At 41.9% G+C, this 26,828-nt stretch overlaps 1 protein-coding gene across 2 annotated transcripts in view; it reads left to right on the top strand.

Moving 5' to 3' along the window:
* TMTC1 (transmembrane O-mannosyltransferase targeting cadherins 1) overlaps nt 1-26,828 on the top strand; it is a gene marked incomplete at its 5' end in the record, with an annotated part of 260,055 nt that overhangs the window by 175,035 nt on the left and 58,192 nt on the right. For both annotated transcript variants that reach the window (XM_082666290.1, XM_082666289.1), the window contains 2 exons: nt 10,498-10,665; nt 18,066-18,179. In XM_082666290.1, the coding sequence (XP_082522416.1) occupies nt 10,498-10,665; nt 18,066-18,179 (282 nt within the window). The remainder of the gene's footprint in view (nt 1-10,497; nt 10,666-18,065; nt 18,180-26,828) is intronic.

Genomic DNA, 26,828 nt, shown 5'->3' with positions numbered 1-26,828 from the left:
GCACCAGGTGATGCCCGGTGCATTTAATAAACCTACACGCTGGCTTCCACGATGCTGAAGGATGTGTCCAAGCCTTTTATACACACGGGAATCTTCTCTGCATGGAAGATTCTCTTCTCTCCTTCCATTATTGACCTTGACAAGAAAGAGCCATTCTCCATAGCATTCGTACCCAAGTGCTTTGAGGAAAACATGTACTCTGTGGCTTTCTTGAAAATTCAAATCATCATCTTTATGCAGAAAATCCATGTTGTCTCGAAAACTTCAGCAAACAAGAGGAAGATGAAATAGAAAGCTCAGTTGGTAGGTGAACTTCCTACTCATTAAATATTCAAGGTAAGGAGCAAGTTTCCAGCCTTGGGATCCCATCCATGAACACTACAGAGGTCACGTCCACCCTCACCGAAGCCCAGGCGAGTTTCCTATATTTTTGGTATTAAAATATCCCAGGGAGCTGGCTTGGCCATTTTACAAGAAAAGCCCAGAACGAGTCGGACCAACAGTGCTCTTTCATCCTCTGCCTTTCCGCCTGACAATGAACAAGCCACTTAAATCTTCTAGCTTCTGTTCTCCCTCCATCCTAACCTAGCACAGACCCAAAATATCACCTGCCTCTCACTTGCACTTTGAAATCTGTGGATAAAAGGGACAGAAATGGGCAATTTATTTGGCACTGCATGGCTTTAGGGTCAGAGTTTTACCACCAAAAGAAATTGGAATAATCTTTTCTTCTGGTGATAAATGCCAATTTTATGGATGTCTTTTTTGAACAGGCAGGAGAGTTTGGGGCTTAAATCATTCTTTCACAGAAGTTTTGATCTCTTATTCTTATCTCAAGAGAAGCATATAATTCAATGGCTACTTTTTTGTATTTTATAAAAACCACATTAGAATGCTTCAAAGGACTAAAATTTCTTAGAATCGATGAAGCAGAAATAGTTGTTGAGAGCTCTCCAATAAAGTTGTAGAATGTGATCAGAGATCCATTCACATGCCAGATTAAGGGTGATTTATTCGCTTCAGTGCCAAAGAGCAAATTCCTAAACTACTTTAAGAAAACATGAATGAGTGGAGAGGGGAAAAGAATGGACAGAAGTAAGTGAAGGCAGAACCAATATGTGGATGGAACTGATCAAGAAAAACTGGGATCACAGAAGGAGAAGTTAGACCACCTGTGTTTGAGGGAAGAAAGAAAATTTTTAAATTGCCCTACTCTTAGAAAGAGATGCCATTTGTTTTGTATAGTTCCTAAGCTAATGGACACATCAGACATGGAGAAATGGAAGACAAGTGACTCTTTTCCATATTCAATTTTGAGAAATACCTTCAAATCACACCTATTAATTCTAAATGGAATTTTTAATCTTACGCAGGTTGCTATTGAAACAGTACTGCAGTATGTATTCCTCAGGATGCAAAGTGAGAAATGTCACCTCTGAAAGAACACGACCCCTGTTATCTGACACTGGGGATCCCTACTGATGAGCCATCTATGCACATGCTTCTTCAGAGCTGCTGGAAGAGAGTGATGATTATTTGGGAGCAAATCAAACTTTTGCCAAATACTCAAATCATCAGAGAAATCATTTGATATCAATAAAACCTTACTTTAGCAAATCCAGTCGAAGGAGAACTGACCTGGGAATCAACACAGCCCAGTCTGTCCTGTGCTGCCTGGCTGTCCTGGGGGAATCACTTTCGTATCTGTAAAACCTGAGTGTTGGCCTTGCCCGGTAATCCCCTAATGTTGGTTAGATCTTCGTGCCACAGTTGTCTCTGGACTGGCCAAACTGGGGGGTGAGGAGAGAAAGAAAGATAATGCAGTGAGTTTTTCATAAAGTTAAATCAATTCATTTAAAAAATTATGAAATTATATGTTTCCTATATTTTTGGTATTAAAATATCCTTTCTCGGGCTTCCCTGGTGGCGCAGTGGTTAAGAATCCGCCTGCAAAGGCAGGGAACAGGGGTTTGAGCCCTGGTCTGGGAGGATCGCACGTGCCGTGGAGCAACTAGGCCCGTGCGCCACAACTACTGAGTCTGCGCTCTGGAGCTCGAGAGCCGCAACTACAGAAGCCCACGCGCCTAGAGCTTGTGCTCCACAGCGGGCGAGGCCACCACAGTGAGAGGCCCGCGCACCACAGCGGAGAGCGGCCCCCACTCACCGCAACCGGGGAAGGCCCGCGCACAGCAAGGAAGACCCAACACAGCCAAAAATAAAAAATAAATAAAATAAAAATAAATAAATTTAAAATATCCTTTCTCTTCCTGCATGATGAGAGCAGGAGGGGATATACAGCCCTCCATTAGTTCCTCCTCCCCCACCCAACTCCCTCCTTTTGGACATTTTGCTGGTTTGGGAAATCTGAACTCCAGTTACCATAGTGCTGCATGGTCTCGAAGGTCCCTTTCAGCTCCCAAGTTCAACTCTTTGTGACTTAGAATAACCTTGTGGAAAGCATGAATTTTTCCTCTTAGGAGCTGAAACACATATTCGTCCTGCTCAGTTTCAGCAAGATGCCCAAGTAGGGGAAGGGGGACATGTCCCCTGGGGGGAGGCAGGAGCAAAGAGGAAGTTCATCTGCCACAAGGACAGGCTCTCTGAAGGGCCTGGCAGTGGGCACTAGGGGATGGTCTGGGCAGCACTGGTGGGGGCCTCCTCCGTGAGCTGATAGGGTGTCCTCATAAGCAGCAGGAACATGTGTTGCTTAGAAGTTCCCATGGACAAGCATCAGTGAGGAGTATGTGCCAGTAGGAAATAGGAGCCTAAACACTGGGGCGGGGCAACAAGAGCAATGGCAGATGCCCCGTCCATGGGGCCATGGTGCAGGCAGCTTATCAAGAGAGGTTGCAGCCATGAGAACAGGTCAGACTTTGTGTATCCGTATCAAGTCGTGAGGAGAGACTCAGGAATTGTGCTGCAGCCTAATATCGAAACCGGGCTCAGAGCACAGGTAAGGTTGCTCACAGGGTGACTGGCACTGAGTCCAGTGTGTCCCTCTGTCCCCCTACACTGGGTTTTCAAAAGTCCATTAAAGTTGTTCCTCAGAATACCATGGGGTAAGGATGGGAAGATTTGACTTCAATGTGTTCATCCCCTTGAGACCTGAACTCAGGAGAGGAATGAGATCTGGGAGGTAGACCTTGTCCGGTGAGGGCTACTTTCCAGGGCAGTGCCCAGGTAGGGAGGGTCCTGGGGCTGCACGGGACTTGGTAATGGTCACCAGGTCATGGTGAGGGTGAGTGCTGTATGAGTTCTTCCTTCCAGGAAGGAAGCAGCAGGGCTTTGCTGAGGGACTCAACTGACTGTGTTACAAAATTGGAGATTGTAGGTCACATAGAACAGAGCAATGGTGGGAATGAGTGAGCTGAGAGGAGGTCAGTGTGCTCATGGGCTGAGGATCAGTTGGCCAATCTTGTGCTCAGCCAACGGCACAAAGTGAGGATAAACTTGAACAGTTATTTACTAGACTGGAATCATGGCCTTACTATTAGAGAACCCTGTTAGTTATAAAAGATGAATGTTTATGTCCGAGTCCTTAATGGAGAACAGCAAATGTCTTGGAAACCAGGATTTGAACGTAAAATTTGGAGAGTAGAATCTGAATTCAGATGAGACTAAATGGAATAATATATGTGCAAATTGCTATAAGCTATGCTAGGTAATTGCAAGTCATTATTTCAGTCTGCCTTGTACAAATGAGGAGATGGGGTGAGTCAAAGTGGAAGGAAATCAACGTAGCAGAGTATAGGCCTCTCCTTCCCAGCCCTTTTCCCCCTCCTCCTTCAGTACTATAAACCTCTGTTTCCTTTTTATCTTCATGCGCTCAAAAGTGAACAACCCCAAAGGAAAAAAAAAACTCAGCTCATGACAATGAGAACAGATTGGTGGTTGCCAGAAGCAGGGAATGAGGGGTGGGCAAAATGGGTGAAGGGGGTCAAAAGGCACAAACTTCCAATTATAAGTTAAATAAGTCCTGGGCATGTAATGTTTAGTTAATAATACTGTATTGTATGTTTGAAAGTTGCTAAGAGAATTAGATATTAAAAGTTCTCATCACAAGAAAAAGAAATCGTAACTGTGAGGTGATGCGTGTTAACTAGAGTTATTCTGGTGCTCATTTTGCAATATACAGAAATATCAAATCATGATGTTGTACACCTGACACTAATATGATGTCATATGTCACTTATATCTCAATGTTTTAAAAAAGTGAACACCCCTAACTTAGCAGGCTAGCATTCTGAAACATAAAACTGGAAGAGGTTATGAAACGTGCCCCTGGGAGTGGAGGAGAGACTAGCTTGTGGGTATCACACACCCAGTCACCTGCCTGGAGGGTGTGAATGGATTTAAGTGTTGCCATTTCAACCTCCCTTCCATTAAGACCCCTTGTCGTTATTAGTGAATCTATTTCTTTCCTTTGCTCTTGGATTCTGTGCTGGGAAATACATCTCAAACCAGTGACTTCTTATACAAATTTTAGTAATCTTAAAATATCCTCCCCACTGTTTTAGAAACCTGGATTGTCTTGCCCTCATGAGAGTTGGGACCACCATTTTGTATGTTTGTGTTTTCTCATAATACCCAGAAAAATAGATGCTTCATTGGAGAGTATTGTAGAAAATTAAAGAACACTGGACATATGACACAGCATGTACAGTCAGGTCTGTGCTAATATAGGGGAAGAGACGAGGGGACGGCAACAACTAGTGAATTGTCCATTAATGCCTTTGCTTCAAAAGTGAAGATGCCTGACTCTACGGTGGTTTATGGAAGAAATGGCAGCATTCAGGTCCTAGAGCTGAGTATACCGTACGAGGGTTGAGAAAGGTTGTTTTTCTGACTTTTTAGAATTAGATTCAGAGTGACTTGGGAGGTGGTTGGCTTTGGCCAAAAGGCCTCTCAGGCCCAGATGGAAAATTTGTTGTGGCTACTGGAACCAGGCTGAGAGGGAAGTAAGCCAGGCTCGGGTGAAGGTGCTTGCGAAGGGAAACACCGCACCCCGAGTATGAACAGTACTGCTGGTGATAAGTCATCTTTGGGCTCGACTTGGATTGATTCATTTTTAAGTTCACTTTTGTTTCCATGTTAGTTTCCGGTACCTTCCACCGCAATGTTCAATCACACTTAGGAAGCAGCCCCTCTTACATGCAGGTGCTTAGCCTGAAAAAATGAATAAAACAGTACTCTATCCTTAAAAACTGGCCCGAACTTCCAAACACTTAATGCTTTATTTCTTATCAAAGTTGAATACAAAAGCCTCTTCATTATGCGTTAATTCACCGAAGAGTTTATGTTTTTCATTTCCTTCACTTTCACAAAGATAGACAGAATAGAGAAAGATTTGAAATGGATCTAAGGGAAGATTTGCTTAGTGCTTTTTGTGGTCGAGGTTTATGAACGTTCATTAACTTAAATATGTGGCCATATGTATTTCACATATGACCAGTGTACCTTGTTTTCTTCAGTAGTTTGTTCTATAAAAATGATGTATGAGTCATACCTTTCAGAAGCCAACAATATCGTACAAGGTATTTTGAAGTTTTAAGGGTGTTCTTGGTGGATGCTTTTAAAAGACTTACAGTTGTCCTGTAAATTAGACAGTTTGGGTCAATCTGGACTTTGATAAACTAGGTTTCTTGAGGTGTATTTACAGATCTACCACATATTTTATTGATGTAGTAATACACACACGAACACATAGACACTGCCCTTGAGAACACGGATACCTTGTATTCAGTTCACAGAGCACACCCACATATATTATTTCATTTACTCCATGCAACAACCTTTCAAGGTAGCTGCATTTTAAGCTGCCTTGAAGGCAGGCAATATTTAGCCCTTGTAATACAAACAACTAAGGCCCGATAAGGCTCTGTAAGGAAGTCTGTTGCACAGAGCTCACCAGTGGCAGAGAAGAACCCAGCTTTCTAGACCCAGTTCTAGACTCTTTATTCTCCAATGAAATCCTTCTCCTCGCTGCAAACCCCCAAAGTCTGCACTAGAACACTTTTGTTCCACTACACCTAGTAGTGCTCTAGTTACCTTAGGAAGTTACTACATTTACAGGAGCCAAATACAGAGTTATCTGTTTCCACCTGGAATACATGTAAACTGCACATTCCCTGCCTTCTACTCTATTTAGCAGAAAATAATGCCCTCATAATATTGTTATTATTATAACATAATATTAGTGCTATTTATTGTTTAGTGTGTATCATCAATTGTGCACAGTGTAAAATTATTATTCCCTTTTACAAAATAAGAAAATTAAGAACCGGGTAATAAATAATTTGTCTGAAATCAAACAACAGTAAGTGTCAGAATTGAGAGGCAAACGGGTTTTTTTCTGATCCAGACCCTGCCTTACTTACCACTGGAGGTCTCATAAATTTTAGAGCTGGTAGGTGAGCTGGGAGGTTGAGAGGAAGCATGTCATCTTCAAAGAGGTGAAAGAGAATTAGCAGGCTCTCAGGAGGTGAAAGCAAAGGGTTTTTCTCCCAGTTTGCTCCATAGGTAATGCCGAGAAAAGAACAGAACAAATCTATTTACGGAGAAGTGAATGTAAAGAAGCTTTTCATACCCAGCCCAGCACCCCTAGGATGGGGAGTTAAGGAAATGCATGAGAGATACCTTTTTCTTGGAATGTGAATAAACTCTCACATCCAAATGCATTCAGTCTTTTGGGAAATTTCCCCATCCATCAAGTGTTTGAGATAAAAAAGAAAAGGCAAGAAATGGGGACACTAATGAACCTGGGCCAGCTTCCAGGTTCAATCTGATCTGAGGAGCCACCATTGTCTCCCTGGGGCTTCCTGTGCTATAGCGTCAAACAGCTATTTGGGGCTCATGGTTCCAGGGCTTTATTGTTTAACCATTTGGGGTCAACATTCATGAGACCAGAATAAGATCTGAAGGTCAGATAATTTGCCAGATGGGGATTCAACAGATCAACATGAAGTTCATTAGGGACATGTTTCATTTAAACTATCTAAAGTTGGGAATTTTTTAGAGTAATAAAATAGGAAGAGTGTGTCTGTCTTGTATCATTAATGCTATTTATAGATACTCTCAGTGGGTTGTTTGAGCTTGTTAAGTTAAAAGGTAGAATTTCAATTCTACTTAATAGCAAAACACTTCTCTTTGCTGCATATAATAAAACAAAAAGTGAAGCCGTAACAAACATCATAAAATACTTGGCCCAGTCATAGAAAATTGTCATCTCTCCAGGGTTGATGTAAATGGGAAGGGGAAATGTTGTTCTTTTATCACTTAAGAGCGTGAAAGTACATTTGTACTATCTACACGACGACTAACTACTCAAAGTTCTCAAACAACAGGTTTAAACATTTTCGATTCAGATTTGAAAGGACAGACGTTGTTGATTGATATTTCCTATTCAATTCTCTTTGGATTTGCATTTTTTAAAGGAGAGATGCAGCTTTCTTTAGTTTTTATAAGCACTGTGGGCTGAGCAACTTGTCAGTAAAATCCATTCAAAATTGTAGATCCCTGTGGCCTGTGAACAAGAGATCATCTCTGTGCTGCTTTCTCTGGGACAGCCGTGGTGCCCCTCAAGCGTGCTTTGAAAATGTTTCTCGGTACTGAGCTAAGCCATTCAGCAGCCAGCTGGGCTCTTGGTTCTCCAGGTTATGATGTTGGCAGTTGTCAGTGGTTTACACTGACTCCTTTGGGCTCTCTGGGGAGGTCTCTGATCAGAGCCCAGATTTTCCTTAACCAGGTTAAGCAGACCAAACTGGAGTCTGGTTTCATTTCCCTGGAGGTCAGAAAAGTATGTAGTTTCTCATTTGCTTGATTTTCCACTTTCAGAATGAGGACTTGCCCTGCCCCAGTAATGGAGAGAGCAGTCCTACCCCCCTGCAGCTGAGATCTGCAGTAAAGCAGATGTTGAAAGATGAAATGTCATAATAGAGAAGCATCTTAATCTCTGATATTGTGTTCAAGTTTTTAAGAATGTGATACCCTCTAAGAAATTTGCAAACTTAAGTGGAGATGATTTTATATGGCTTAGCATTTCTTTAAACCATATGTCAATACAAGGACTTCTGAAAAAAAATGATTCTGTTACTTGATCCCGATGCCTGTGCTGAGTGGAAGGAATGGTATTCTCCTTCGTTTTGGCTGTAGCAGGGCTCAACAACTGCGGCCTGTGAGTGGAATCTGGCCCATCGCCTGTTTTTATAAATACATTTTGTTGGAACACAGCCATGCCCATTCGTTTACATAAGTGTCAATGGCTGCTTTCCTGCTACGAAGATAGAGTTGACTAGGAAGGACAGAGCCCATATGGCCTGAAATATTTACTCTCTGGCCTCTTACAGAAAAAGTTTGCCCACTCCTGAATTATAGCACAGTGTTAGGGCCGTGGGACTTCTGATCTGACTCTATTCCTAGCTTTTGGAGCTATGGGCAAGTTATTTAAGTCCTCTAAGCTTTAGTTTCCTCATTTATGAAGTGGGAGATACTGAGGATTGAGTTTTTAAATTAGATAATATATTTAAAGCCAGTACTGTCCTTGTTCCAGACCCTACAAGTATTGGACAGGCCCACATAAAGATCTTAGCACAGTGCCCGACACGTAGGGAGTACTCAACAAACATGCAAACGTACAAAATAGCTAATCTGGTTGCTGTCATCTTCATTATCCTCCTGTTCTGCCACTTGGTGGCCGTTGCTCTGGAGCTGTTGGAATCCCAGTGTTTCCCTTCCCCACCGCTCTGCCAGATGACAGCTGTTTCCTACAAGGAGGCAGTTAATGACCATTGAGATGTCATGTATGGAGTGATTGGGAAGGGAGTAGGTGAAGCTGTGTGATAAGGTGTGAGGAACACAGCAGTCAAGGCAGAACCCCAATGTCAGGACAGCAGGTGGAGTGTGGGCTCTGGAATCCGGAATTCCGGGGGTTTTGTCTTTGCTCTACTGGACATGAGCTGTGTGACCGCATTCAGCAAATGCGTTCGCTTCTCTTCTTCAGTGTCTTCAGGAGTTTAATGCTGCTAACAGTGACCCCCAGGGATATAAGGATGAACTGAGCTCCTGTAGAGAATGTACTCGGCACAGAAGATGTGCTCGATTAACATTGCTCCTCAGAGATGCTGCTTTACGAACGCAGGGGGAGAAGAGAGCGGCCACTGGGGATCTGGGTGCCTGCAGGGTGCGCCCCCTGCATTTCAGTATGCTCTTCACATGTCACGTTTTCAGTGAGGCCTCCCCTGACCGCCCATATGAATATCTCACCTTCCTTCCCCTCCTGGTCTCCCTCCTTCGCTTTCCTGCTTGATTTTTCTCCACCTAATGTATCATATTCAGTGTGACCTACTCTGGGTCTTACTTGCTTGGTGGCTGTTTTCCCATCCATGTGAGTTCCAGGAGGATAGGAATGATTGTTTTACCCACTGATAACATTCTTGGTGCCTGTGACAGTGGCAGGCACATAATCTGTGTTTTACTCATGATTGTATTTTTAGTGCTCAGCATACTGCCAGTCACATACTAGAGAGAGAACAAATAATTCATTGAACAAGTAAATGAGTTATATTAATTTAGGACTTCTTATAGTATTAGTGTCTGACTAATATAGGATTTCTTTACACAAGCTTGCTTCATTGTTAAAATATTCTATAATAATTTGTATTATCGTCTTTGGAAAGAAATGAGTTTTGACTAAAATACACACAGCACAATGAGTACAGACTAAATGTGTTTTTCTGAGGCCAGTCGGCAGGCAGGAAGCCTCTCTGCAGGTGCACAGGTGATGCGAGGGACCACATTCCAACCACCAAGCCTAAGCTTTTAGAGATGTGCTATCAACGTGCCAAAGCCCCACTCCGGTAACGTGAGGGATTCTTCGTGTCTGTTGGCAAAGCTGAGCCAGAATCAGCATGAGAATCGGATCAGTGCAGCTTGTCTGTGATAGGCTGCACGCTGTGAGGCTCAGAAGCCCGCCTGTGGGAGGATCTTCCTTCAGCGTAAGGACTTTGGCCAGAATGGGGATATACTAGGTGGCACGTCCGGAGACCAAACTCAATGCCCCTTGGTGACCAGCATCCCTTCCAGGACCTGATAGTCCCCCCCAGGGACTGTCTCCCACAAAGCCTCAGGGTCCAAATTTGAACACATGGTGCCAGTAGGGTTATACAATGTCAGGAACATAAGGGAGCCTGAGTCAGAGGGTCCAGTCAAGACCCAAGACACACAGGATGGACTTTTCTGGATGCCTGAGCTGCAGAAATTCAGGGCAATGTGAGCCTGCAGGGTGAACCTGTCATTCTCCACACTTGTGCCAGAGAACTAGCCAGTGTGCCGGTAGAGCCCATTTGAGCTCTAACGTGGAAATGTGTCAGACAGGGCGGGTTATGTCTGTGTTTTCTATCACAGGACAAGCTCTGTTTGAAAAGTTAGTTGCATGGGATGGAATACTCAGGGGCCTCCATTGCACCCCAAAGTCACCTGCTTCTCCGCCCTCTTTTCCAGCATGGGCTACTGCATCCTTTTCGTGCATGGAATGAGCAAGCTGTGCACATGGCTGAATCGCTGTGGGGCTGCCACCCTGAGCGTGTCCACTATGCTGCTGCTGCTGCTTTTCTCCTGGAAAACCATGAAACAGAATGAAATTTGGCTGTCGAGAGAGTCCCTATTCAGGTATGACTAGAGGGTTAAAAGGGAATCTCTTCCCATTTATTTCTTTGCTGACGCATTTGTTTCCAAACAAACGAGGCGACATGCATCTGGCAATATTTATTAATCCAGAAACGTTTTTTAGTAAAGTTTTAAATGGAAGATGTCATTTTATTTTGGGTTTTAACTTTAATTTTTTAAATGGTATTCTATAAAATTTTACGGGAGCTCACTGTAAGTGAATTAATGGAAATAAGGCTCATGGGAAGGTTTTTGGGTCTGTGAATTGAGATGGAAAGTCTTGATAATGAGCTGGGCTGTAAAATCAGCCATCAACAAAATAAGATTGGTCAGTAAGTCCAATGGCATTGTTCAGCTGAGTGAATGAGAAAGGTGAGCGCACAGCAAGAAGGAAGAGAGATGCAGAATATTCCAGGATATTAAGTTGTGATCTGTAATCTAGTTGCTTTGTTTTGAACATTAATCGTGAGCAAGGAAGTGAAAGACTTTTTCATCTCGTGGTAGGTTTTTATGTGGTGTAGAAGCTGTTTCTGAATATAACAATGCCAGTTTATAGCCCTAACTTGTTGTAAAGTATAAAACATCCTTTGGGTTGCTCATCATGCCATGTTTCTGGGCTTAGTCTGTCTCCTTAATGTCACAGCCCTGGTGACCTTCACCTGGCCTCCGCGGCTCAGCCACACCTGGCCTCCCAGCAGTATTTCCCAGTCTCCCAGGGGTCCCCAGTCTTTGACCCCTTCCAGCTTCTGTCCTCACTTATGACCCAGTTGGCCAGTTCTGTCAACGTGGTTTTTATTTGGTTCCCTAATCAGCCAGTACCCAACACTTATTCTTTGGAGGCAAACAACTGAAACAGAGTTGGAATCACTTTCAAAAGCAGAAAATATGGAAAGAGCATAGGAGAGCGCACAGAATTGGGGAGTAGGTGAGGAAGCAGGCATGTAGCAGACGGGAAACAGGTGTCTGGATAGTCTGTCTTGAGGGGACCTGGGCACCTGCAAAGGAATGAATGGAGGGTAAATGTACCCCAGTTTTCTCTCTCTTCACATCACAGTCCTGAGCTTAGGTCGTGTGCCTGCCCCTTGTCCCCACTAGGGCACTGAGATGACAGAACTGGCCAAAGACGCTCCCCTGACTTCCATGGGGGGAGTTAGGGCAGGCAGAACCCCTGGGCTTCCACTGAGATGTCACAGCAAGAGGGAATTCCCCACAGGAAACCCAAGCACCGGAAAAGGACACAGACTCTGGACTGCCAGAAGTGAGTGAATGAGTGAATGAACGAATGAAGGAGTAAGACACATGTTCACTGTACTCCTCTACCGTTTTAAAACAATATATCTGATTTTGCTATTTGGCAATTTAACTTTCTTTAATAGAAAAAAAATTAGTCTGGCATGCATGCACGTCTTATCAGTTTATTTACTGTTACTATATCATTATCATTGTCACCATCATTACTTCAGGGGGTACTATAGGGACCTGTTGCCCTGTGGGGTTTTTTCTAGGAATTGTATATCACTTTTAGGCTTCAGATTCTGTTCCGTCCCCGTTATACCCCCGACCTCAGTGCAGTTCTCACAGACTACAATGGACTTGTTCCCTCTTACTGCCCACTGCTGAGGTCATTCTGTAAACACAGGGGCATGGAAGTTCAGGAATATAACTTCCTCCTGGTTTCTGTTGGCTTAATTCATTTTTTCTTTCACTTTCAATAGTCAGTGCTTTTATGAGAAACTTTAAAATGATTCTGCCCCGTGTTAAATCCTTTCCTTGAATAAAGGTACTAAGATTGATTGTATTTTCTAATGATGTTTACTGCTTAATCAGTGCAACTCTGAGGAAGGATTTTGGCAGACAGCATTTTATCTCAAGGATAACAAGTTAGTGTTCAAACCCTGTACAGCTGATGCCAGCAATTTAAAAAAATGGAAAACAGAAAAACAAAAATCTCATTGACCTTGTATGCAGAGGCTTCTGGTTTTTTAGATGGAAGCATGTAGGAAGTGAACAGTTGATTACTAAAACACAGGCATTCCACATATGTGCTTAAAGAGACTTTGTGTCTTGAGAGGCCTTTGGTGATCAAATGGAATTTTGTGTAATGTGCAAATCAAAGCTATCAATAATTTTTAGAAAACTTTTCCTGTTATAATTTATTTATGTCCTGGGGAAACTTTTAAGTATCTGAGGCTTTAAGTTTATTCTTTTTCCTTCAAGACCAGCTGTTTATATGTATTCATCTTTCCTGAGTAATGTTCAAATCAGTTGAACATTTACCAAAAATCTTTGAGGCAAGATAGGATTCGTGGCTGGTGTGGGGTCTGGAATGAGGCTTTCTGGCTTTCCTCCAAGTTCTACCATTTAATAGCTGTGTGATCGTGGGTGAGTTACTTAACCACTCCATGCCTTAGTTCCTTTATTTTAAAATTTAGGAGTTTGGGATGAACATATACACACTACTATATATAAAATAGATAACCAATAAGGATGTACTATATAGCACAGGGAACTATATTCAATATCCTGTGATAAACCATAATGGAAAAGAATCTGAAAAAGAATATATATATATACATATACGTATATGTGTATAATTGAATCAATTTGCTGTACACCTGAAACGAACACAACATTGTAAATCAGCTATACTTCAATTAAAAAATAAATTTTAAAAAAGGAAAAATGTTTTAAATTTAGAATAACGATAGTGTCTATCTTCTGAGTAGAGTATGTGAGAGATGCATAGGGCAGTATGATAAACACTGTGTCAGGCTTTCAGATTCTTGCTCTGCACTGTGTTCTAGGACATGAGAGAACAGGGCGTGGGGCGAGACACTAGAGGAGCCTGAAGTCTGGATGGGAGTCAGACACATGTACACATTTTAATGTAATGTAGCAGGTGGTAGACAGAGGCAGAGCAGGGTGCTGTGTAAGTGCAGGCAGGTGACTGGGACCAACCCAAGCCTTCAAGGACCATTCTCTTGTAGACCTGAGCTCTGTCTGGAAGGATAAGGAAAGCCTAAATTAGCCGTAATGGCCCAAACCAAGAGCTGGCCAACTAAGAAGAAGTTGCAGTAGTTCTAGATGAGGTGATGTCCTTGACAGAGGCCCTGTTTCTGTTTTCTCCTCTCTTCCAGACTATCAACCCATTGACCATCCTAGGTCATATGGTCTCGTTGAGGCCTCTCTAATTATATGGAGTGGTTGTGCTTGGCAATACTATGAACGATCTTACAGAATATCTTAGGACAGACCTTTGTGTTAGAGACAATCCAAATTTCAGTCAAATTCCAGGGTTTCCAGCTGAGGCCTCCTGTCACAAAAAAGATCCCACTGAGTGATGTATTTTTAGGAGCTACAGATGGAAGATCCCCCTCACAGCTTTGTACTTTTATTGGCAAAAACCTCACACACAAAAGCACAAGAACCCAGCACTTGTGTCTCATCAGAGGCTCAGAGAGAGAGTAGTTTGTCCAAGACGAAATCGCTGTGAAAAGGAGGTGTCAGGTTTGAACCCAAATCTGATGTAAAAGCCAAAGAATACATCTACTTCACCACACCTGTGTTTTGCTTTATGTTTTCTAACTTAAGCTAATCCCAATATAAACAGAGAAAGACAGAGAGACAGAGACAGACAGAGACAGAATGAGAGATGTTCATAATCATAGCTGCAAGGTACGTTTTCTTTAGTTCCCAGAACAGGAGATTATTCTGCTATCTAACCTGAGGAGAGGGTAAGTGCATAGCTTCTAGTGATAGCCCAGACTTTTATATTTTGGTACCAAAATAACACAATTTGATGAAATCTTTTCTTCCCACGCCCCCAAATCTTCAAAATACTTAGAAAGACAAAGCCAGCATGTTTTCTTTTGCATCCAGTTTGGGGTCTCTCTTAATCCCATTCATGAACTATTTAAGTGATCCGTGGACCACCAGTTAAGAATTTATGGCCTAGATCTTCTTCCCTCCCTGTAGGAAATACATTTCTCTTTCCTCCTCTCTGAATTGCTGAGCCAGAGAGATAAGCAGACCTCCCAGGGCAGAGAACATAAACCAGGGATTGGCAAATTCCTTCGTAAAGGCCAGACTGTAAATATTTGAGGCTTTGTGGGCCCTATGGTCTCTTTTGCAGCTGCTCTGCCATTGTCTCGGGAAAGAAGCCAAAGACATCTATGTAAAAAGGTAAACACATTGATGTGTCTGTGGCCCATCAGGCCATAGTTTGTTTACTAGTGAAATTCTAATGTTTCTAGTATCTTGCGGTACCTTTTTGGTTTATCAAACGTTGACCGACTTCAGGAATGATTGTGACCTTATATTGATCTTGGTTGAAATCTCTGCTCAACTACTTAGTCTGTAACCTTAGAAAATGGTCTTAAGCTCTCTGAGCTTCAATTTCCTCATCATATGGGAGGTACAGTAATACTACCCATCGGATAGGTTGTTGAAAGGGTGAGAGGAGGTAGCCCATGGAAATGGATGCTTAGCTCAGCACTTGATTCAAAATGAGCCTCCATAAGCACTGGCTAACCTGACTGTGGCATTGGAAACCTCAGGTTAAACAGGGTCACAATTGAGGAGAGCCATAAATTCTTACTTTCCTTTCCTGTTAACCTCTGGCTGAACATTTTTTTTTAAATGTTTGTTTTCTAATCAGGAATTTGGGGGTGATTCTCCTGACCTATTGTTCCAGTAATGCCAACAAAACAAACTGATGTTCTACAAACTTGGAGAGATACCTGATAGAAGTGGCTTGATAGCTCTGTTATTTTTCAAGTCTTCTGCAAACGAGAGGTGTGAGGGAGAAATGCAAAGTGCATGAATTAAGATCCTGAGTTCGAAGGGAGACCTTAATTCATAATCCTTGTTGTAGTTATTAATAGGATTTGGGATCCAGCCCCATAACTTATGAATCCTACATTTCCTTATGGAGTAAATATGTGTAAGGCTGCACGTTCTGTTAAGACAGTTGGGACGACTCAATCACAGCATCCCAAAAGCAAACTGATGAGGCTGACCCCGGAAGGAGGGAGCAACTTGGCCAGTCAGAGTGACCTGGAAAGTTTTGCCTTTGGTCAATTGTTTATTTTCCTTTTTTTCACAAACTGTTTATTGTAAAATGAGAGACTGGAAAAACGTAGCAGTAAAATATCACAGAGAGAACGTAAAGGTCAAAAACAACAATGGGAAAAGCAGTGTGTTCTTAGAATTTCAGTTACTCCACCCATGCCTGCTTGCCTGCTACAAATATTATTACTTCCATCCTGCCATCACTGAACAATGCCCTCATCTTAGCAAGGACGCTTTTCCACAGGCTGAACTCGGGTGAAACATAGTAGAGCAGCTATGCTAATCACACAGAAGGGAGGATCAATTCCAGTAAATATGCCAGTTATATCTATGCTGAAATCAAAGTTACTTTAAAATCTCCCTGTACCATGCACTATTTAGTTCTGCATAGAAAAATCAGACACTTTCCTGTATAGAAATTGGATTTTTTAAAAAGCCATTACTATCACTCTGAACTTGGTCCTGCCCCCATGACCTAATGTACTTTGGGTAATGTCCATTTGAAATGTTATATTAAAATTCTAGCTTTGTGTGTTAGCTGGTGAGCTTCGCCATAAGGTAATTGAAGGAGATTGATGATTTCACTGGCATCCAAATGGCAGCATTTGTAAATCTTTTGTCTTGGGTCAGTGATTTCCAGTGAGAGGATTCCTCCAATCTCCTCCGCGGAGTCCAATCCTGGCTTCCAGTATGCAGAGTTTTACATGGGTATAATGGGGTGAGGGAGATTCCACTGTTCAGAATATATATTTTCACTTAATCTACCTTGGAGGTACAGCTCTTCTGGCCCTCGACTGTACCTGTTGTTCCTGATCTCTCTGATTCAACTTTTCTAGAGAGTAAACGTCCTGCCTTTTGCTGGGATGGGGAAAGAATAGAGGAAATAGTCACCTGGATGTGCCTGGTGGGGAAGAGGATCTGGGGTCTAACTGCTGTTAATACAGATTTACAGCCCATCTGTTTCCAGCCGCACCCCACACACAACAAAACATCCTAGCTACTGCCGTGCATTTGACATCACCATAACAGCTCTGTGTAAGGTGAAGTCTGCTGCTGTCACGTGATGCTGCCCTTGGGTTGGTTGCTAGCTGCCCACACTCCCTGTAAATTCTCTCCTCTGGAGAGTTCCTCACGCACTTGGCCAGTGGATTTTAGGTGGAACAGTCTTTGCTGGTCCTAAGGGACTGGGCTTTTTTTTGCCTTTGAACATTTTAATTTATTTCTTTTTGAATTAAACACCATTTTTTTTTCTTGGTTTATAACGTTAAGGGGCTGTTATTTCAACAAAGGTTACAATACCCTGACGTATTATCCTAACAGGTTTAATTTGTATGGTGTTCCCCTAGTGTTCTTACCTTTGAATTAAAAATTAAATGAAAATATGTCACCTAGAAGAGGAAGGGCATTTAAAGTTCAGTTGCCGGAAACTAGGTTGTTATCCTTTCTGCTTCCTCTCTGTCATCACCTCCCCCATTCCAGCATTTAACCCATGTAGGTTCCAGGAGTTTTCTTTCCAGACAGCCCCCAAACCCATCTACCCCTGCCACCACCTCCTTGCAGGTAAGGGAACAGGGACTCTAGGAGCAAAGTCCTTGGGTCAGAATCCCGTCCCTGCCAGTTACCAGCTATCTGATCTCGTGCAGGGTGACTTTGTGAGGCAGTTACAAACGACAGCATGTCTTCCTCCTTGTGTCATCTATAAAGCTTCAGTGTTACCCTCTGGGGCTCCCCAGGTATCCTGTTTTACCAGCTCGAGCACACTAACACACTCACCACTTAAGCAAAGTTTTTAACCTTTCTGAGCAAAACCTCCTTTCCTTATCTGCAACTTGTAGAATAATCATACCTGTATTTTTTTTTTAATTAGCCCTGGTTTATTACATGGGAAGCGTTTATCTCCAGTAAACCTTAGTAGGGAAGTCAGTCTACAGTCATCCCTCTTGTAATGATTTATTTTTATAGACAATCTCAATTTTTTTTTTAAAAAAAGGAAGGCTATAAATGAAGGAAGGAGGGAAAAAACTGAATTAACCTGAGCATGCTGGGTTGTTCCCCCAAAGACTCATCTCTTACCACATCCTGCCACCTCTGCTTCATGTGCAGTCAGCGTGTTTGTTTAGTTGTGCACAGTTGTGCACAGCCTTCACTGTTTTCCACAGAAACATGTTTAGTAACTCATATAATCCACAAATTTTGGAAGACTTGGCCTTGATGGATGCAATGGACATTTCAAATACAGGTTCATGAAACTGTGAGTAAAACATGAAAGAAACTGACAACATTCTTAAGCAGTACTCTTTGTTACTCATTTTTTAAAATTTATTAATTTTTAGGTCTGGAGTTCAGACTCTGCCCCACAATGCCAAGGTTCACTACAACTACGCCAATTTCCTGAAGGACCAGGGTCGGAACAGGGAAGCCATCTACCACTACAGAACGGCCCTCAAGTAAGCAGCAGATGGGTGTCGGCTGTTGTGTTTCTTAGGCCCTTGTTTATTTCACTCACCCCTCCCAGTATTTGGGGGGTTGTTTGTTTCTCTTGACAGTGAACATCTCCTTGGAGATGGTATAGATCTGGGACTCCAAGTCTTTGGGCTCAGTGTTTGAGTCTAAGTCTACCTTGCTTTTAACTTTTAGTGTTTTCTTGTAAAAATTTCCATTGCTACACATTATGCAGTGAAGTGACACAGTTGAATACACATATACAGACCAATAAGAGTTGGTTGTCAAAAACATACTCGTAAGTTCTCAGGATATTTACTCCAGTGAATTCCTCCCAATTTAGGCTTCCCTCTTTACATAAATATCTAAGAGGGTTTCTATAAAGACATTGGAGTATAAAATAAAATACTCTGATAATTGTATTAAAGAGAAGGAAAATGAGGAGACACTTGACTACCGTATTGGGAATATGTTAATAAGGTATGTATATACATAAATATATATATACAGTATATGCTTTTCTAATGTTTTAAAATTTTTTTTTAATTTAAAATATGAACAGCCCTGACACTCTCCTTATACTCATCCACTGAAAGAGAATATACCAAACATGGCTTTAGAGATGACTTTTAAGGGAAATTCAAATTTAAGGTCTGCGTTACCAGCAGCTGTCTGCATTGCTCTTAGGTACTCTTTTAAATTGCAACTCTGACTTTCAAGGTAGTCTTCCCTGAGAGATCCCAGATAGTAAATGTATTTAACCTGAAACGTGTGGAGGCGTGATAAGCAAACACAGCCTTGGAATCTCCCAATGTGGGCAAATCCTCTCCTTTATTGAATAATGTGAAGCTCACAGGAGTTTTTCAAAGAGGTTTCCATGCCTCTGCAGTATGTCCCACATTTGGCTGAATTTTCGGTTACTGTTCCACTTTGGGACATGCTCTAAAATATGTGTACCAAACAAATCATACATTTCACTGAAGTTCCCTCTAAGGATTGTCTCAAAGCTTAGTTTGAAATTGTCATCCTTAAAGTAACTGACCTAATTTTTAAAGTTATCCTTTTGAACAGTGTTCTACCTAAGTACGTTGTTCATCAATCAAATCTTTTAGACTTTAGGACCTGTTGTTTAGTATTCAGTATGGTAAAAATTTTAAACTGTACACATCAAGTTCCCTGCTAAATACTTTTCCAAAGATAACAAGAAATATAAATTCAAGAGGAATAATTGTAACAAAGATTTTTATTGAGGAAAGAAGTTTTTATTAAGAAATAGAAGACATTTTTAAAGATTTAATAAAGGGGCTTCCCTGGTGGTGCAGTGGTTGAGAGTCTGCCTGCCGATGCAGGGGACACGGGTTCGTGACCCAGTCGGGGAAGATTCCACATGCCGCGGAGCGGCTGGGCCCGTGAGCCATGGCCACTGGGCCTGCGCGTCCGGAGCCTGTGCTCCGCAGCGGGAGGGGCCACAACAGTGAGAGTCCCGTGTACCGCAAAAAAAAAAAAAAAAGATTTAATAACGAATCATATTCTTCACTGCAAGCCAGTTTATGCAGATATTTCCAGTGCTTATCTCTGGTTGTTGAGATTACGGTTTAATTTTTTTCTTTATACTTTCTACTGTGCTTCAGAGTTCCACGATGAGCATGTATTATTTTTGAAATGAGGAAATGTTATTTTTAAAAAGGCATGTTCCCCCCCGGACCCCCCCAAAAATGATACAAATGAACATATTTACAAAACAGAAACAGACTCACAGACCTAGGCAATAAACTTATCGTTACCAACGGGGAAGGTTGGAGGGGAAGGATAGATTGGGAGTTTGGGATTGACATGTACACACAGCTATATTTAAAATGGATAACCAACAAGGACCAATTGCATAGCACAGGGAACTCTGCTCAATATTCTGTAATAACCTAAATGGAAAAAGAATTTGAAAAAGAATAGATATCTGTATATGTATAACTGAATCACTTTTCTGTACTCCTGAAACTAACCCAACATAGTTAATCAACTATTCTCAATATAAAATAAAAATTTTTTTAAAAAGGCATGTTCCTTCAAGGGACATTTAAGCAAATAAAGCGTGTTTGGGCTTTAATAATTAATTAGCGTTTCATGATTTTAGGTGGCATTCTTAAAGGGAAGAAAAGAGCAGTAAGTTTGCCTGAAAAATATTGGTTGGAGGGAAGTATATCAGTATCTTTTAAAATTTGTTTCATTCGAACAGACTATTTTCTGTGAAGTTCAAACAGAAAAATAAGGCAGACCTTAAGGTACAGCTTGGGGAAAAGGTGTAAATTAAGCAAAACTCTCCGCCAGCTGACCTTACAAAATTACAGTAGCTGGTTGGGACTTCCACCGTCAATAAAAGTAAATGTTTGCTTCAGCAACTGTCCTTGTGGAAGAAACTTGTCCTTGAGAAATGGGGTAAAGACAGTTAAAGCTAAGAATATACTACATAGTAATTAGTGAAATATTTCATCATCTCAGACCAGGCTCAAAATATTTCTGATTTAAAGTATCATCATTTTTGTTATGGATACCTCCATGGTGAAATTTCAATGGATGTGGTGTTTTTTGTTTTTTGTTTTTTTAATTTAAGTAAATTGTCACTCTTTGTGTTAGAAAAGGAAAATACTGGGACCATTCATCATTTTGATGATTATTTATCCTAGATGACTGGAAGACTGCCCTTCCTTAAATATAACTCCTTCTCTGTGGAGGTTGCTAACACAGGGATTCCTCCCTTCCCAACTGCTCCACCCTACTTCACCTTTGGTGTATCTTGATGTTTTCCACGTCTGCAACAGTAATAAAGAGAATGATTAGGGAAATGCAGGATTAAAGGTGGTATTATCTGAAATCAGCCCCAACAGTTATTCATTCCTGTTGTAATGACTGTATAGGTTCCAAAGGCAATGGTGATATTGGTCATTAGGGTTGTATCTATACCGATATCTTTTTGGCTGGCTTACAGTTCTAAAAATAACACTGTATTAAATTGGTAATTATATATGACACGAATATTCTTCTGCTTTTTAACTTTATTCTATTTTTTAAATGTAAAAATACCACTGACTGACTTCTCCATTTTGGTGCACCTCAGGTATTATATTTCTGTAGTACAAGGGAGATCTCCCCTGAAAAATGCTGCAGCTGAGGATACAGAGTCAGATTAAGACCCAAATCATCAAAGAAAGTTGTCAGAATACTTTCCTTAAATCCTCCATAAACACAAATGTAAGCTTTCCTTTCTGTGAGGAGTGGCTCTCATATTTATACCTAATGGGGTGTTAAAAGTTTGGGATTGTTTATGCTGGAAAATCAGAACACCACTGGTGGAGCTACCATATGCCTTCACAGCTTTCTGACCATTGAGTTACTCTCGACAAGGTTTCTACTATTTTCACCGCGTATGATGGGAGTAGAAATGTTACTGGAAGAGGGGCCCCTTCCCAGGTCCGGAAGTGGGCTCTTGTCTAACACCCAGAAATGAATAGCCCGAGGAGACACACGTGCTGACAAAGTAAAAAACTTTATTGGGAAGGGGCGCCCAGGCAGAGAGCAGCAGGGTAAGGGAACCCAAGAGAACTGCTCTGCCATGTGGCTCGCAGTCTTAGGTTTTATGGTAATGGGTTAGCTTTCCAGGTTGTCTCTGGCCAATCATCTTGTTTGTGCCCACATTTGGTCTGACTCAGGGTCCTTCCAGGTGGTGTGCGTCTCTCTCAGCCAAGGTGGATTCTAGCATGAGGGTTTCTGGGATGTGGGCAGGACATACTATGGCATCTCCTCCCTCCCTCCTTTCGGCCCCTCCTGAATTCTCCTGGTTAGTTTTTGGTGGCAGCACTGTGTTCCTTATCGGGACCTCCTGTTGTGAGACAACTCATGCAAGCACTTATTAACGTGCCTGGCCAGGGTGGGCGGTTTCGGTCAATGGTTCCCTAACAGAAAATCCACCCAGCCATTCAGCTCTTCCTATACAGAAACTCCCATGAAATGACTCATTCAGTAAGCCCAAAAGAAAAGATAGTGGCCCTGCCCAAATAAAGTGCAGAAGATATTGAATGTGTACTTGGCCGGTAGCTTGTTGATTACCTTAAAAAGTCAGTTAAAAGTGAAGAATCATAAAACAAATCATGTGCACTCTTGAATGTTTTATTGTACCCTAAAATTTTACGTGTATGTCCATTCACCAAGTCTTCTAATGTCAAACCAAGTTTTTTCTTTGAGTAAGAGTCTACTGATTAGAATCTGCAAAAAATACAACCACAGTTCATTTCTGTCGTGATCATTTTTAAAGTGGAATCAAAATGTACAGGCTATCTGAGATTTTTCTGGTTTTTCTCCTCCAGCCTTTTACAATTAATCTTACATCGAATTCAACGGCAATTTTTTTGAGTGACTTCCCTTTTTTGAGTATTTCCAGAGTATTTTTTAGTTTTCATAAAAATCACAACTCTGTTTTTTACTTTTATATTTTATCAGTTTGCAGGGTATTTCATTATATTGTGCAATTGCAATAAACAACTAGAATAAATCTGTTAATAAGAACAACTGGCTCTTAGCAGTCATGTAGCTTAACTTAAGGGAGCAGAAGGGCCCAGGCTTATAGAGAAGGTTTATTATGTTATAGGCATCCACCAATATGTTTTACAGAGAACAGAGAACATCTGCAAATCTGATGACACAATTAAGAGACTTTTAAAAGAGTCTTCATTATAGGTGATAGAGTCTCATGGAAATTGTTTTTCATCTTATAATTAGATTTCTTGCAAGGCTCAATTACTGGTTGGTTAATACGGGCTGGTCATCAAAAACCCTGAACCTGGGAATGAGAATAGAGTTCACCTTTGTTCAGGTGGATCAACAAAGTCTCTTCACTGTCAGCAGGAAAATGCCCCATGTTTCACTGAACATTTGTTCACTTAGATGTCCTTTTCCCTCCAGCCTCTACAGTAAGCCCCTGTCATACCTAGACTAGCTGATGCGCCCCTGGTGGTTGGATATCAGCCACATGCAGGATTTCATCCTTATAAAAGGGCTGTGATCCTCAGTCACCCAGATAGCTATTTTCTTTTCACAGGTATGGTTTCACATGAAATACACAGAAATCATCTAAGGTGTCCCCCCTCCCATAAGTCCTATTGAGTAGGAGGTGCATTACCCTGCCCTGAGGGAACTCAGGTGTGTTTGGGCAGCCTTGGTATCCTTAGAGGGGCCTTGTCCACTCCTAATGTATCTGCTGTTGATGTTTTAAATAGGAAATCTGAAGGGAAAGAAAACTGTGTTCATGGGGGCGGTTGAAGTCCCTGACCAGGCTCTTCTTATTGGTATAACTAAAAGGAAAGAAATGTACTTTTAAAACTCCTGTACAAAAGAAGTCTACAATTGATATTTAATTGGCTAACTCGTGGGAAAGGAGAAGCTAAAATCTTTCTGATTGGAATTTTTTAATGCATAAAATAGAGACTTTTCATGATAACGGTACCCACTGCTCTCATTCTTTGTATTCCCTCCTGTGTGGATAACTGGAAGTCTACAAAGAGACTCCATTAGACTATAAGAAGTGTATGTGGGAGAAGAAAGTAATAAGACAATGATTATTGAAGAAAGCCATATTGTTAGAATGTAAAAAAATCTAACTATGTCTAATGAACCCACTGCTCATTGATGTCCTGAGTATATCAATAAGATTATTATAATTCCTTTGAAAAATGTTGTCTATAAAACTGGTAGAGTTTGACCTTTTTTTTAATCAGGATTTAATGATTATTTAAGAAGTCCTTCTTTACCCAGGCTATTTTGAATGAACATTTAAAATAACTCTCATGACTACAGGTGGCCTTAGATACCAGCTGCCATATATTTCTGGAAAGACCGAAAATTCCAATACCATTTGTTAACCAAGTTTAACAAGTGGAGAGGGGTTCTTCCGTTGGTGTGGTACTTTTATTTATAAATGTCTAAATATGTTTTCCGGTAGCACAATTGAAATCATGTTTGTTCCTTTTTGTTGATGAAATTATATTCTCACTATGTATATTTTGTGTTAATTAAGTTTAGCAGCTTTTTTCACTAAATCCAAGAAATTGATTTAGAAATTCATTTAGAAAACTAGAATTTTAGTCATATTGTGGCCATACTTACGGACTATATTTCAAAATGAAAGTTCTATAATTTATATTCAAAAACATCTGCTCTCTCTTTTTTCTGCCTTAAACCACCATTTCACTTCAAAACCTCACTGCGGTTCCCCAGGAAACAAAATCCAAGGCAGAGATTAGCAAGCAGGAAGTTCATTAAGGAGTGCTCTCTGGAACGCCAGGGAAGCAAGATGGGCAGAGGGGGAAGGAGAGATACAGTGCATTCGCAGGGGCTCAGAGGAGCCCTTAGGGAGCTCTGGAGATGGGGTGGCCCCTCAGAGTTGTCATGAAAGAGATGGAACCTTTATACCCGCTATCAACCAATCACTGGCCCCAGGCAGAGAAGAGTAGCCTCGGGTAAAGCAATGCCCAGAGAAGAACTCAGCTGTGAGCTGTCAAGTGCTCACACTTGAGGGGTATCTGGGTGGTATAAGACAGCACCCACTACACTGGCTTAATTGATGATTTCTTATATAAGTAAATATGACAGTTCAACAGAATATCATTTAGATTTTTTGTTAAAATGAGAAGAGTGGTGTTACCTACCTCATAGGGCTGGAATAATTCACATACAAGGTGTAAAGCAGTGTCTGAATACCTGGCCATGATAAACTCGGTGAATGTTATTAATACACCCCCAATCGGACCACTTCTCTCCACCTCCACTGCCCATCATCTCTCACCTGGATTACTGCAGTGTTCTCTGGTTTCCCCCATTTTCACTTCTCCTTCCTCCCCTCCTTCAGTCTGTTCTCAACCCAGCAGCCACAGGGAAGTTCATAGTAATCCTGTGCTCAGAACGTTCTGCTTGCTCTGAGAATCAGGGCCCCGTGCAGTGGTCTCCACGTCCTGCACCGTCTGGTCCCGCTGCCTCTCAGACCTTACCTCCTACTACACCTCTTGCTGTCTCAGCTCCAGCCAGACGGGGCTCCAGGCACACACCAGTCGTCACATTCTTATGGCAATTGGAAAAAAAAATGCATGACCTAAAAGTTGAGAGTTACATTTTATTCCGGGGACAAAACTGAGAACTTAAGCCCAAGACACAGCATCTCAGATAACTCTGAGAGACTGCTCCGAAGAAGCAAGTGGGCGGATCCAGGATGTATAAGGGTTTTTGCAACACAGACCAGGTAGTCAGAACATCAAAAGATTACTGTTAATCAAAGAAAACCAGTTATCTCAGGTTAAGGAATTTAGTGCTTTTCTGTGTGTGGGAAGATGCAAGAGTCTGGGCTCACTGAAATCACTCCTTTGATATGCACCTGAGCTATCTGGGGCCAGTATCCTGTGCTTTCTCTTCCTGAGTCTCCTTGGGGTGCACCATTGGGGGTGGCTGCAGCTGCCGACTGCTAGATGGTGGGCATCCTGTTTCTATCCAGAGTTCCCTCAGGGCTCACCATCTGGGTGGCTGTAATGTGATGGCTAGATGGCTGCAACATCCTTTGTTTACTGATACTGGCAGGGAACATTTTTCATTCACACCTATTACAGAGACTCTGTATTTGTCCTTCCTTCTTCCCAGAACACTTCCCCTCCTTCTCTAAATGGCTGCTTCCCTGCCTCCCTTCAGGACTCTTCAGGTGATGTCATCTTGTCTGCGAGGCCTACCCTGCTCTCCCTGCCAACCCCAGCATACCCTGTTCCTCTGCTTCGCTTCATTTTTCTCCACTGCAGTTTCCACCCTCTAATATGCTTACACACATCTAACACCCCTAGCTACTGCCCATTCCCATTACATGCCAGTGGTGACCCCCAATTCCTGAGGTGGATCTTCAGGATACACACGCCTTTCCCTCCCCACCCCTCATGATGTCCTTGGTTGGCACTTATTAACTGCAGACATGGACACACCCTTCCTACCCACCACTGTCTTTTTTTTCTAAGTCAATCTAACAGCCAGAGTGCTATCCATGCTGCGAAGTGTTATTACAATAAAGATTCTATGAGCACATTGATCTGTCACATAAGACTTTGAATCTCCTTACAACCTTGGATGTAGCTCTTAAAATTGTGCGTGTCGGGAATTCCGTTTGGTGTTGAGCGTATCGGAAAGGCTTGGAGGAAATTGCTCTGGTGCCCGTGAGGATCATTTGCTTCAGATGATGAAAGATTGACAGACTTTGTTGGAGTGAGTGCTTGACAAGGAACATTCCTACATTCTTAAAATGAAGAAGGCCAAATGTCCTTCACAGCTGAGCACCTGCGGTGTGGGACAAACGGATGGATACAAGACAACCTGAGTGTGCATTGGGTTAGTGATGAAGAAATAATGGAGGTTATTTTGACTGATGGAAGCAAGTCAGAGGCCTTAGCAGTGAGGAGAATGATTTTTTGGAGGATGAGAAATCCACATGAAAAGAGAGCTGGCAGCTTCCTGCTGGCATGGGTTCATTAGGGCTGTGGAGAGAGCCAAGTACACCCACCCAGAGGTCCTGTAGCCAACCCCAGAACATCAAATGTATGGAGTGTATCAGGTATGAGGGTGGACATCTTATATCCACC

Source organism: Grampus griseus, assembly GCF_964374135.1.
Source record: "Grampus griseus genome assembly, chromosome: 11".
Classification (NCBI taxonomy): domain Eukaryota; kingdom Metazoa; phylum Chordata; class Mammalia; order Artiodactyla; family Delphinidae; genus Grampus; species Grampus griseus.
The sequence above is the reverse complement of the archived record's forward strand: the minus strand, read 5'-3'. Positions and strand labels throughout refer to the sequence as shown.